The sequence below is a fragment of the Alosa pseudoharengus genome, unplaced genomic scaffold (genome assembly GCF_046254945.1).
Source record: "Alosa pseudoharengus isolate Yale_2024_CS ecotype anadromous, Long Island Sound unplaced genomic scaffold, YU_APseudo_1.1 YU_APseudo_1.1_scf_3, whole genome shotgun sequence".
In the NCBI taxonomy this organism is placed as follows: Eukaryota; Metazoa; Chordata; class Actinopteri; order Clupeiformes; family Clupeidae; genus Alosa; species Alosa pseudoharengus.
In genome coordinates, this window is record NW_027468718.1 from 46,890,111 (window position 1) to 46,904,653 (window position 14,543).

Consider the following 14,543-nt stretch of genomic DNA (forward strand, 5'->3'; position numbering starts at 1 on the left):
TCTTTCTCTCTCTCTCCCTCTCTCTTTCTCCCCCTCTCTATTGTCTCTCTCTCTCTCTCTCTCTCTCTTTATCATGCTCCCTCTCCTCCCCCCATCCCCATCCCCCTTAGGCGGTGGGCCGAAGCCGCATATCTGTTAAATTTTGAAAAACGAGAGATGGACTACTTGTTTTTTTACTATTCAGTAGGATACATTTATTTTAAGCGATATGCCACTTGTTGCCACTGACGTTTGTGACGCAGAAACTTGAAATATTAGTTTTATTAAGTCTTAGTGGTTCAGGCTGTGGTCGCCCATGTCACTCTACCAATAGCATAGTACGATACTGACATACGAATATGACAAGCCTATCAGATTTGGCTATACGAATCAGCTGTTGGACAACAACATACAAACTTTTTTAGCAGCCGTCCGACATGGCTACCTGAGCATGGACATCGCCAAAGAGGATTGGTTTTGTGGGGTAAGTATCTTTGATAGGTCCTATATTATATATTTATCCCATGTTGGTTTCGTAGACAGCGATGGTCAAATGTGTTTTGTCAATGTAACGGCAATCTTGGTTAATTAAGGTTTGCCTTCTTGGTAGGCTAATGCTTGTTGCTAGCTTGTCGAGCTAAAACTGTCTTTAGGTACATTGATTTTGAACTCCTCCGTGTACAAGACGTCTGCGATTACTTTAAAATGCAGTTGTTGTTAACACAGAACGATCCATTTTGTTACAGTGTCTGTTAACTTCCTTAAAATTGGCAGGCTGTATTGACAAGATGGCTATTTACTTGCCCGATGCGGTAGGCTATATGTGCGGTATAGAATACAAGATACAAATCAAGTAGCAGTGCTAAACCTTATGTCAGTGTTGCATGCATGAAAAGAAACAAATTTGACTTGCTTCGGAATGTCGCAATACATCATACTTTCATAAAATCATGCAACATACTCTACCGTGTCTGTGGACATTGTTATTTGCAAAGCCGGGGTGCTGGATAAACAAATAGCATGCGTGCGACAGAAGAAAAGTGCTTTAGTGTTGCTTTAAAATGTCCCCTAATATGAGATTTGCCACTAATTGCCATTTATTTTCTCATTTACAGGGCAAGTTGAATTCAACATTGACGTTAACACAAACATTCATTTTAATGTTTTATCTTTAATAGCAAACTTTGGTTACATTTTCTTTCAATAAATCTCTCCACTTTTGGGCTCTAGTCTTTGTATCTTGGTTTTATTTGTGAAATGGCAGTAGCAGTCTCTGTGGTAGTCACTGTTGTCTGGAATAGCAGTTGATTCCTGGCTGTTCAAATTAAATCTCTGCACTGCCTCTTCTGCAACAACACTCTTTACAGGCAAGGTCTTTCCAGAGAAACACTGACTTAATGAATTTATCCCAATTTAAAGCTGTAAATGGGCTTATTGATATTTGGTATTATTGGCTTATTATCAACTTCCACTACAGGCATGCAGCAGTTCATGGTTGTAGATGATGTAGGTACCATGTGCCTAAAGAGCCTACTACCTGACTTTTTCATGACGTGATGGATGTATAAAACTTGCACGAAATACAAATTCCAAAATGTATGGAAAACGTTTATTAGTGTTAGTTCAAAGAAACAGAACAACCATCATACATTATGCTGTAAACGTTACTTCTACACCCATACTTGTTTAATTTAGCCTACAGCCTTTTTTTCCATCAAGTTGAGTAAAGAGTTCAAAAGCCTAAAAATTACCCAAATATTCCACATTTCACGTTGGACACAGGTGTTTGTTTACAGTGTTGCATTATATTAAGGTACAAAAAAACTCTTTGGTGTTGCTTTAAGAAACTAGTTTGTAGAGTACTTGCGACTGTTCCAAGACCTAGGAGTTAGCTTCACCCCCATCTTCAGACCTTTGTTAAACACTGACGGGCTTCACCTGTATGAACAGGAAGACTGTAAATAACTGAACATTGCAAGGGCCAAACTTTTTAAGGCAGGAAAATGTTCAGAGAGGGACTTACCTCCAAATAAAGACTGCTTGCACAAACATATTCAGCGGGCAAGTGATCAGGTTGCAGTACACCGCCGAAGCCATGGGTGTAAGTTGGCTGGAGATGGCTACGAAGTGTAGTGGATGTCACTGCCACCAGGTCCAGAGGCTGTACTGGCACTTACAAAAAAAATGTACTAAGGGTAGATGTACATGCAAAAGATCTGCCATGTACAGACCTATGCCAGTGCTCAATGTGTGAGAACAGGTAAAGCAATGACTAGAGTGGCATTCTCCTGAATGATGTTCACCTCTTGAACTATCAGCTCTGTTTATTTGGTTATCAAATATCTGTTAATTAAATGTTTTAATTAAATCTTTTTTACAATGTCTCTTCATGCATGCAACACTGACATAAAGCACTGCTACTTAATTTGTAAGACTGTCACTTACGTCAAAAGTTCTATACTGCACATAGCCTACCGTATGTGCCAATTATATAGCCATCTTGTCAATACAGCCTGCCAATTTTAAGGAAGTTAACAGGCACTGTAACAAAATAGATCGTTCCGTGTTAACAACAACTGCATTTTAAGGTAATCGCAGACGTTTTGTACACGTTTTGTTCAAAATCAATGTACCTAGACAGTTTTAGCTCGACAAGCTAGCAACAAGCATTAGCCTACCAAGAACGCAAACCTTAATTAACTAAGATTGCCGTTACATTGACAAAACACATTTGACCATCGCTGTCTACGAAACCAACATGGGATAAATATATAATAGGCTATATCAAAGATACTTACCCCACAAAACCAATCCTCTTCGGCGATGTCCATACTCAGGTAGCCATATCGGACGGCTGCTAAAAAAGTGTGTATGTTGTCCAACAGCTGATTCGTATAGCCAAATCTGATAGGCTTGTAATATTCGTATGTCAGTATTGTATTATGCTATTGGTAGATTGACATTGGGGACCACAGCGTTCGCCTGTACCACTAATAGTTAATAAAACTAATATTTCTAGTTTCTGCGTCACGAACGTCAGTGGCAACAAGTGGCATATCGTTTAAAATAAATGTATCCTACTGAATAGTAAAAAAACAAGTAATCCATCTCTCATTTTTCAAAGTTGAACAGATACGCGGCTTCGGCCCACCGCCTACCTGCACACTCTCGGTGAAACTTTTTCCTCACCCTTCACCCTTGTTGACCTCATGTTTCTCTGTCCAACTCTTCCTCTAACAGTTATGTTCTCTCTCTCATTCTCTCTCTCTCTCTCTCTCTCCCCCCCTCTCCTAGAGCCGGAGTTTAAGGTCACCCTCAGCGCAGCGGTGTCCCCTCAGTTCACCTACGACCCCACTGAGCTCCTCTGCGCGGTCACCGACATCCAACACCTGCGCGATGGCCGCCTGGGCGTCACCTGGCTCTACTCCAACGCCCTGCCCGGCGACACCTCCGCCACCACGGAAACCATCGGCACGCTGAACGAGCTCGGCGTCCTGCTTGCCGGCACGACCTACCAGCAGCGGCTGGAGTCCGGGGACGTGACGCTGAGCCGCGGGGAGCCCCACGTCTTCAGGCTGAGGCTGCTCCGCACGCGCACCCAGGACATGGGCGAGTACTCCTGCAGCGTGTCCGCCTGGACGCCCTCCAGACAGGGAGGCTGGGAGCAGGCCAAAGAGATCTCCTCCACACCCATCACAGTTCAGTGGAGCCCCAAGAGTGAGTTAGAGTGTGTTTTTACTTTCTTTCGTTTGTTCTTTTTTCTTGTTTTGGTTTTCTCTGTGGCCATATTGGGGTGAAGATAACTGTATGTCATTTTTAATTTGCGAGATATTTTTAGCCATAGGCCTGTTTTCCCTTTTTTTTTTTGCAATATCCATTTGAGGTCAGTTTTTGAACAGATTGTTTTTGTTGTTGTATCCATGCTATTTCTAGGTCACGCATCTGTTTAGTGTAGTCAATATGCATGAACTATTTGTTCATGCTTTATGAGAAGATGTGTTGTTGTTTTTTATTCTTACGGTGTTGTTCTGAGGTTATTGAACTTATTTCAACTCAACATACATATGTTTCTGTTGTCTGAACATTGTTGTACATGATCCCTTACATACATAGTGAAATGCTCGAGTGAATGTTCCATCCAGTCCATGTTTTATTGGAACTCATTAGTTCACAGGCACTACAGTCTCAATCGATTCCAATTTCTTCATTTCTCATCCTTCCCAGACAGTAGGGAAACAACTTCCCTTTTTATGTGCTTCTGTCTTCCTCTTTGTGGCTTTGAAAACAAATGCAGACTCCATATTAAGCCACCAATCAAACAGTGTAATGAAACTTGCCAGTAAACGGCATCTAATAGAAAATCCGATGAGTGTTATGATGATTTTTTAGTAGGCCAGACTGAACCCCCAAAATAACCATCAAGCTCTTGGCACAGAGAAAAGAGGATCTTTCTAGAATCCCCCCAGCTTGTTCTCCGTCGCATATAGCAGTCGCCCTCTTTGACTGCCCAGAGGGCCAGTGGCCAACAGAGATGAGGACCGACATTAGAGTGACGATGCCGCGCCACTGTCCCCAATGACTCATATTTGCCACACGTCTTGTCTCTGATGACGTGCGAGGAGCCTAACTGTCTCTAATTATGGACATTACGAAATACTCCTCATTCTCACGAGCGACGGGTCGGCTCACAGTGGATCCACTGTCTCAGTTGTTGGTGGTGGTCTCAGCTTCCACAGTGGACACGAGTAGAGTGACCAGACTAGAGGATTGATGTGTTTTTCTACTATCTAGTCTTGTTTAAAAATGCCTGTCCCAGGCATGTGATGTGACAGATGAGGCTTTCTCAAAAGAACAATGATTACAAATCATTCCTTTTAAATTGTTTAATAAACACAGCGCAAGAGCTTACGGTCGTTAGTAGTCTATCTTAGTTAAAGAAACACAGGAGTATTTATGATGTATAGATATGTGGGTGGTCCGAGCCACAGGCTCTTGTTTACACACATGGATCACTGAGTTCCTCTACTGCTCTAGATTGCCTTAGTCTCTCTTGAACATAGTCTCTTAGCCTGAGTTGTTTTTAGTTGACTAGTATCAACACGTCAGGTAGTATGACATGTGACCATCACACGCCTTGGTTATTTTAAGGGATTAGTCATTGACCAGTTGAAGAGGTAGTGTGTCCTCTTAGTAAAACTTTACTGAGTGCAGAAGGGAACTAAATACCGACATGCTGAACTATGTAGAAATGTGCTGTCTACTGAGACGGGTCTTCTAGACATGGCATCAACATATATTGACCCGAGGAGCTAATTATCCATCTTTGTTCAAGCACCCGTGGTGTGGAATGCATCAGCACATGATTAGACTCCATAGCTGAGGGCTCGTCATTAGGAGAGGGCTTCGTTAGTAAGCAACACACTCCTCTCGCTCGGCTTTCTGATAATCCCTTATTGATTAGGATGATTGGTGTTCCATTAGGATATCAAGGCCATTGGCAGACCATTTCCCTCTTGTAACGGAAAGAGGTTAGTTTCCAGGGTCACCTTTGTTGCTCTGATCTACATGTAGGTAATCAGTAGCCCATGTCTTAATCACAGTGATTGATTGATTGATTGATCTGATGTCTTATGTGTCCTCTGCTAGCCCCGGTTCTAAGCGTGGTGGCCCACCGGATCCGGGAGGCCTCCAGCGCCGGTTCAACCTTCGAGATGAGCTGCCACGTGACAGGCCAGAACCTGCAGAACCCTGGCTACTCTGTGCTCGTGCGCACGGAAGAGAAGTCCGGGGCGGCCTCCCGCAAGGTGCTGTCCCTAAACGCAGACTCTGTTCTGCAGCTGGAGGAGTGGACGGAACCGGGCCGCGTGGACAGTGTGGCGCTGGAGAAGACGGGCCCACTGGAGTACCGGTTCCGTCTGTACGGAGCGCAGCTGAGGGACCGTGGGTTCTACTACTGCGAGGTCGCCGCCTGGACCAGGGAACAGGGGGGGTCTGGGTCTAGTTCTGGCTCTGCGTCTGGCACCAGAGGAGGAGGAGACTGGACCAGGGTGGTCAGTGCCGAGTCCAATAAGATCCATATCTCGTTTGAGGACACAGGTACAGTCACCCTCCCCTTTCCTCTGTGATGTGTGTTAGAGAAAGGAAGCACCAGCCGATTTGAATATTGGAGTTATATAATTTTGAAAAGAAGAAAGGGACTATTGTCAACTAGGTGCGTGTGTGCTTGGGTGTGTGGCTATTAGGGCTGGGATAAACGATTATTTTTTCGATGCATTGATTAATCTAACGATTCATTTTTTCAGTCCGATTCGATTATCGATTATCTCCTCATTAATTCACTAATAGCAACTTATACATGTTTATTTACATATCTGAATGAAAAAACATGAATTATTTAACATTGCAATATATGTTTATTGCTCTTAAGATTCCAAAATAAAAGACTGAAGTGCAAGTAACTACAAGTGCAAAGTAATGTATTCTTAGTCAGAGGTAGCATTCAATAAGATTTCAGTTAGTCATTTTAAGACGTTCGTGTGGGAATCATGTGTGGATGCAATTCATAACGTAGTTCAAATAACAGTTCGTACTTCTCTTTTGGACAAGCACTTTTGAGTCTTGGAAAACACTTTTCCATTTCCATCTGGATTTTGCAAACAGAGTCAATAAAATGAGCCCTGCATGAATACAAGCAGCTGCAAGTAAGCATGCTAAACTTGACATCCAAACAGTATTCTAACGTTAGCTTTGAGATAAGGCTACTGCTTGATTGCATACTGTAACTTAACTTCGTTTAGTCTCCTCAATGTACTATGTTGTGATAAGACCTTAGCAGAGTTTACTTTAACTTTAATGCAGCGGTTTTGAACAAATTTGCGCAGCATGGTCACGATGCTAAGCGGATTTAATAGCAATGTAGCCCACTGTGTTCTATGCAGTGCTTCTATGTGGCAACAACAATCCTTCAACAATCGTGAATTTTTGTTAAATGCACATGCAGAGGAGGAGCAGCGGGCTCGTTACGAGAGAGAGCGGGCGGGGCGAGGAAAGGCTGTGTGAGTAAAAAGTGCAGCTCAATGAAATTATGTTATCTTATCTTTAATTTAAATAGCAGGCCTACAACATAGAACATCAATGTGTGGTGGCCGGTTTTGATTTCGTGGTGCCCAGCCACAGATTAGTCAACGTATGGAAAACACTGAAGGTGTAAAATTAAAAATATTTAGCAGCACACGTTATGCTCGACGAATCGACGCTCATATTTTGCGTCGACGTATTTTTTGCATCGACGTCATCGATTACGTCGACGCGTTGTCCCAGCCCTAGTGGCTATGTCTGTATATTTGTGTGCAAGAAAGAGAGATGAGCTCATCTGTGAGTGTGTATGTGTGTGCGTATGCACATCCAAAAGAAGAGATTGTTGAACAGAAGGTTTTTGTGTTAGTAGTTAGTACATGTGTCCATGTGTCCATGCCAAACTCACACAGACATTTTCTGAATAAGAAGCCCTATAGACTCCCATGGTTTCAGTCCAAATTCCCCTCACCACCACCACCTCTCTCTCTCTCTCTCTCTCTCTCCCCCCCTCCCTCTCTCTCTCTCTCTCTCTCTCTCTCTCTCTCTCTCTCTCTCTCTCCCCCTCCCCCCCCCTCCCAACCGGATGATTAGCCCAGTAAAGTGGATCCCTCGGGGCAGATTCCTCTCGTCCACCACCACAGGCACGACGCTGCTGAGTCTGGGCATTCTCTACTGGACCACAGCTTGGGTTGGCGGGGGATGTGGGGGGTTAGTGGAGGAGGCTTGTGTGGTAAAAGCTGTTAATCACTGGGGAGAGGGGATTGGAGGGTCGGTGGGGGTGGCTCTTTTGTGTGTGCTCAGACTGACCTTGTTGCCTCCTCGGTGGGGGAGTCTGCTTGTACTTATCCTAGTCTCTCTATGTGGGGGATGTTTGGGCAGGGGGGAACGGGGGGGATGGGGGGTGCAAGGCCCCCCACTCAACAACAAGAGAGACTCCAGGATGTTCAGGGCACTGCCAGTTTGCCAATTAGTACTTAGTCTGTGAGCACAGAGACCCTGGATGAACGCCTCACAGTCCCCAAAGAGATAGCAGAAGAAAGACAGGACTATGAAAAAAGAAAATAAGAAAGAGAGTATGGGAGAGGGAATAAGAGAAGAAGAGAGAGAGAGATGAAGAGGGAGATGTGGGATTCTCAAGGTTGGACAAACCCGGCTGATTCCCACCACTGGTGCAATGGAAGCCAACACACACGCATCCCACACACACGCATCCCACACACACTCATCCCACACACACTCATCCCACACACACTCATCCCACACACTCATCCCACACACTCATCCCACACACACTCATCCCACACACACTCATCCCACACACACGCATCCCACACACACACACACACACACACACGATTGGAACAGGAGAGCTGTCACTGTTTCTATGGCCACCGGAGCCGGACTACTTAAGTGGCCTGGAAAGGAGAGAGAGGGAGGTCCGAGAGAGGGACGAGTACAGGCATGAGCGGAGTGAGAGAAAGAGAGCAGGATGAGGGAGAGAATTCCATGACTCTAAATCTCTCTTTTGTGTGTGTGTGTGTGTGTGTGTGTGTGTGTGTGTGTGTGTGTGTGTGTGTGTGTGTGTGTGTGTGTTCTCACAGGTCCGGTGTTCAATGTGTCCATTCATTCAGACCACCATAGGGTGGCTCCAGGAGAGACAGCTAAACTTCAGTGCATCATTACTGTCGTAGGAGCTTCTCCTAACACAGGCAAGTACACACACACACGCACACGCACACACACACACACTCTCTCTCTCTCTCTGTCTCTTCTTTACACTCTCTCTCTCACACACACAATTTGCCTCACACGTACACACGCACAAATACTGTTCACCATCACGCTCATTCTTTTACACTCTCGCACACACACGCACATTTTGCATGGCATCACGGTCGTTCCCATTCATGATGACACATGTACATATATATATATATATATATACACACACACACACACACACACACACACATATATATATATATATACATATACATACATATACATATACAGCACTTATATTATGTTGCGACTGTAAATACTGTCCTATAGGAGGTAATACCCACAGGCTGTCGTGATCAAACTTTCTTTGTCTTTTCCACTGCTGTAGTCTCAGCTTCAAGGACATTGTGTTATATAATAGATTAATGAACTAGGCCATTGGATTAGCGTGTGCTTTTAGAGGTATATACACGCCTACTCATCGAGACTATTTAGTCATCCATCTTAATGAGAACTTCCCCAAATGGGGATGTGTGCATTTCGAACATCTATAAATGATTCATGATTCATGATGCTGTCGTCCTTTGTATCCACGGGGAGCCATATTCTCTCACCGTAGATGGTCAACAGTCTTGTGGTGGTGTTCTCTGACTCACTCACTCACGTAATTCGCCGCAGGATGTGATGTAAACCATCCTCTTCTCTCTCGCTCCCTCCTCGAGTCCTCTGTCGACCCTGGCAGCCTGACGAAGAAAACACACACCCATTAACACACACACACACACACACACACACACACACACACACACAGTTAACGCGCAGCCTCGCCTCGGTCCCCGTCTGCTCTGCGCTGATTTCCTTATCGCTCTTCCCGGGGCTCGGAGCCGCAGGCTGACCTCTCATGGACCCCTCGACCTCTCTCCTCATCACCTGTGCTCTGACTGCGCCTCCCGACCGGTCCAACCCCAATCTGGACTTTCGCGGAAGTTTACACCGTGCCTTGATTGAGCCGTGCGTGTTGGAGAGTGTTCTTTCCTTCTCTCTGATTAGTTTGTTGCTCTTTTCTCTAGGACTTAGGTGGGTGTGATTTCCTCTGCGATGAGATCACCATTGTGTTTGAACTTGGGTGTTTTGCTTTGGTTTGGTTTATTTATGGATATAGAAAGACAAAAAGGATCCAAGAGATAACATGTAAAAGCGATAAACACTTTTTTTCCAACATGGTCCCTGATGGAAGAGAACAGGACATATAACCCATGCAAACACATACTACACATCAACAACACCAGATACAACACCATGAGCTACAGGTGGAGGTGAGGGTGAGCTACAGGTGGAGGTGAGGGGGAGGTGAGGGTGAGGTGAGGGTGAGGTGAGGGTGGTGAGGGTAAGGCAAACAGATCCTGCTCAGTCTCCACGCCTCTTCACCACATATGGCCACCGTGACCATGTTTGTTTACGTTTGCTTCTGATAGGGACTTCTCAACAGCAACCATCTGTGATTATGTTTGTTAGTGGCTCTTGTTGATGGACACTTTGTAATGGCAGCTGTCTGTGCTGGTTTTGGTGAGTGTGTGTGTGTGTGTCCTGTCTGTCTGTCTCTGTCTCTCTCTGTGCTAGTGTGTTGTGTGGCTGTGACAATGGCAAAGGTAATGATGGCTGTCTGTGCTGATGTTTGTTAGGAGTGTGTGTGTGTGCTGTTGGATCGCAAATGGAAAGGGACCTTTGTTTTGAGAAAGAAAAAAAAAAGAGACTTTTATTTTGAAAAGGGAAGTGGAGATTTACAGTTCTCATGCCAGAAAGGAGGAAGTGCAGAGTTATCTTCAAGCACATGTAGTGAGAAGCTGTGAAGTTGAGCTGAGAAGCACATGTTGAACTGTTGTTAAAGATAGTGAAGTGGGGAAAGACTTTACTTGCTGGGCATTTCCAGGGATGCTACTGGTAGGATGATGGTTTGATGTTAATATATTTCAGTAGTTTAATGTTGAATGCAAATTTTGTTGGTAAGAGTGCTAAAGTTAATGTAGCTAATTTCTAACTGCCTTGTGCTCATGTTAGCTCATGTAATAGCATGATAGTAGTAGCATGGGCAAGGGCGTAGGTTTGGTCTGAGCTTTGGTGGGGACACCACAACCCCCCCCCCCCCCCCCCCTGAAAAAAAACCACTCAACTCTTTCACCAGCCACTATAGATATATAAAATGATTAAAATGTGCTACTGTCCAACTACTATCCATGATTAAAATGTGCTACTGTCCAACTTGATCTAACTATACTGTGTAGCCTACATAATCTGATTTTAATATGTACAGATATGTAGGCTATATTTAACATTTATTTTCTATTTTGTCTGTTATGAAATCATGCATTGACCCATTTAAGCACAACTCGGTTTTAAGAAACTTAAATACATGCAATGCATGCTTAGCATTTTGTGAAAAGAAATCATTAAGGCTACATTGACAAACTCTTAACCGTGAGCTGCCTGTATATTCTCTGATTCTGATATTTACAGATATCTAGGCGATGTAAGCACAGCTCAGTTTTAAAAAATGCTTAAAGCCGAAAAACCATGTTGAATTTTGCTACAATTTATTTCAAAACCGAATTACTCTGGAACAATACACGGGAATGCATTACACCTTTGTGTTTGGTAAGGTCTGCTGTTTATTCTGATATATGGTTTGTCATGTGTTGCGTGAAGAGTGTGTAGGCCTACGATATTCCACCAAGACGAATGGATGTGGAGATGTGCGCAGAGAATAATTATTAAATCTCTTGAAGTTATTTTTCTCGCGAACTGTTTATCACAGCAAACAGTGGCTAGCTAGCACCGTTTAAAAGCTGAGAAAAGGCTCTTTCATGTGACACATGTGTGATGAGTAGCCTACTTCTCGAGGAGTTCAACTGAGAAGAATGGGTGAATTTGGACGCACTTCATATGCCTTGTAGTGAAGTGAAGCTGAAGCGCTGCGCCATGCTGCGCAGGAGACTGCGGCTCACTGGTAGTTATTATATAGGTAACTTCAAATCAGCGCGATTTACCCTACTGCACATAACAAGATCTGTAAGAGATGATCCATAGCACTGAAGTGAGAAATGATTTAACTCTTTGTGTAGCGCATGCGAGCGCTTTTTCCCCCCATTTCGACCTGAATATTGGTGGGGACATTTCAGTTGTTATTTGACATTGGTGTGGACACGTCCTTCGGTCCCCACGCAAATCTACGCCCCTGAGCATGGGAGTAAAACCACGGTAGTGACTGTGCTTTTGTAGTAATATTGCATAGTTAAATTAATGTAGGGTTAAGGAGAACTTTATATTTGTTTGTATATTTGAAGGTAGGCAGTTTTTAGTAATTGCTGTATTTTGTGTTTTGTTTTCTCTTTTCTTGTAAAGGTTTTCAACCTGACATAATCTGATGTAAACTGATTTAAAAATCTAACTAATAACAAGTCCTAATTGAACATGAGAAGCTAACTAAATAAAATAAAGAAGAAAGATTAAAGAAGAAGACGTGTGAGTTGATTCCAACTGATCTAACCCTGTTGATGACCAAGGCCTTTTTCAAGTTTGGGCAGAAGTGAAGTAGAAAATCCCCTGAGAACTTGACAGTGTGTGTGTATGTGGCTGTGGTGGTGACTAAGGTTATGGTGGCTGTTGGTGCTGATGTTTGTTAGGAGTGTGTGTATGTGGCTTAGGTTATGGTGGTTATGGTGGTTATGGTGGCTATGGTGGTTATGGTGGTTATGGTGGTGGGAGGAGTTACACGGAGGCGTCGCCATGGAACAGCTGGATGCCGTCGCCAATGGCTGCAGCTGACATGTGGTTTCGTCTGTTTCTGATTGGGCGGTCAAGTAGTGGGTTTGGAACGGATTAGTGACAGATTAAGACACACACACAGTCTCACACATCAGTCATTACCATATAACACAAACACACAACTACAGTTGCATGCACATGGACATACTTTTCCTTATAGAAGCACACACACACAGACACACACATATACAACCCTTTCTCTCTCCCTCCATCCCTCTCTCTCTCTCACACACACACACACACACAGAGACATGTGCACAATTCACACACACACACGGAAACATTCTCACACGTACCACATTGTTACCCTGGAATGTTGAGCTTGGGCTCGTAAAACAAAGTTGCTGTGTGTTTAAGAAGTGCATGAGCTGCCCACCTCCGCTCCTCCTGCTCTTGTTGTCCACACATGCCTGGAGCTGATAACACAGCAGTACGTGGTGGTGTTCGCTGGCAGCGGCCGACGTGTTTGCCAAAGCTCCAACTTCAAAGAGGTCACTCCCACTCTAGTTTAACTTTTTTTACTTTCTAGGCTACTTCAGTTGATTCCATTCTATTCCATTCTATTCTATTCCATTCTATTCTATTCAGTTTAGTATAGTTATGGTATTTGGCAGGCGCTTTTGTCCATAGTGACATAACAATATATTACAGTATAAAAATGAATATGAACAACAACAAAATAGAATGTAACCTGTATTATAGTTACCAATACCCACTGTATATATGGCAGTATCTTCTATTACTGTAAATCCATACATATCTTTAGAGATATGAAGATATTCTTTTACCAGTATTTTTTCTTACTGTGCTCTGTCATGCTCTTTTGATTGCTGTCATACAGGGGTGGTACTGGACTGATGATGATTGACACTAATTTACAGGGCTGAACTAGTTTGTCAAGTAAACAGTCTGCTCAGCTTTCAGTGGTTTTTCTCCTCTTGTGTGTGTGTGTGTGTGTGTGTGTGTGTGTGTGTGTGGAGGTGTGTGTGGAGGTGGTGCAAGAACTGATGTGTTCCAACAAAGAGTAACCTGAAACTCGGGGGTATTGTTCCATGTGTTGTCTTTCATGTACAAAGGGTGTGTGTGTGTCTACGGCTAAGTGCTACACAGACTCACTGGTGTGGTTGAACATTGAGCAAGTCAATGCAGAGTAATCGGAACATTAACAGTGGTGTGTGTGTGTCACTACCCATACTCACCGATGTGGTCAGACATTGAGTAATGCTGGATGCTTCACGCTAGTGTTGTGCTCTTCCCTATATCTGAATCTGTAGCCACAAGCTCTACATTTTAGCCAACCTGAGAACAAGTCCAGGCTGCAGCAGTGTGAACATTAACTATGGTGTGTGTGTGTGTGTGTGTGTGTGTGTGTGTGTGTGTGTGTGTGTGTGTGTGTGTGTGTGTGTGTGTGTGTGTGTGTGTGTGTGTGTGTGTGTGTGTGTGTGTGTGTGTGTGTGTTAATCGGTGTGCGCAAGTCCAGGCTGGAGCAGTGTGAACATTAACTGTGGTGTGTGCTTCTCTCTGTATGGGATAGAGAGATTGAGTGTGTGTGTGTGGGGGGGGGGGGGATGTGTGTGCATCTGTGTATGCATTTTGGACAGATTCAGAGAGAAATTGAGTGTGTGTGTGTGTGGGGGGGGGATGTGTGTGCATCTGTGTATGCATTTGGGACAGATTCAGAGAGAGACTCTGTGTGTGTAAGGATGTGGATGTGTGAGACTGAGTGTGTATGTGTATGTGAGGTACTGTTTAGCCATGCTGAATACCTAAAAGCTCTCTTAATGATGCAAGTTGTTAAATTGTAATGCAATCCTGTCCCATCTCCACAACTGATCAGCATGTTCTTCTTTCTTCATATTGAGCTGCGTGACTCACAAAGCTGTGCAGTCACATAAATCACAAACACTCACCCCAGGTACACCTGACATGGAAGGCACAGTGTG

At 44.0% G+C, this 14,543-nt stretch overlaps 1 protein-coding gene and 1 long non-coding RNA gene across 2 annotated transcripts in view; one reads left to right on the plus strand and one right to left on the minus strand.

The window, feature by feature from the left end:
• ptgfrna (prostaglandin F2 receptor inhibitor a) overlaps positions 1–14,543 on the plus strand; it is a 39,043-nt gene that overhangs the window by 18,459 nt on the left and 6,041 nt on the right. The window contains exons 5-7 of the mRNA XM_076264484.1: positions 3,274–3,696; positions 5,626–6,075; positions 8,658–8,765. Of these exons, the coding sequence (XP_076120599.1) occupies positions 3,274–3,696; positions 5,626–6,075; positions 8,658–8,765 (981 nt within the window). The remainder of the gene's footprint in view (positions 1–3,273; positions 3,697–5,625; positions 6,076–8,657; positions 8,766–14,543) is intronic.
• On the minus strand, positions 1,567–2,765 carry LOC143100900 (uncharacterized). Its single transcript, XR_012981966.1, has 3 exons — positions 2,425–2,765; positions 2,003–2,151; positions 1,567–1,917 (listed from the first exon to the last, which is right to left on the minus strand). It is a non-coding gene; the product is annotated as an uncharacterized LOC143100900 (long non-coding RNA).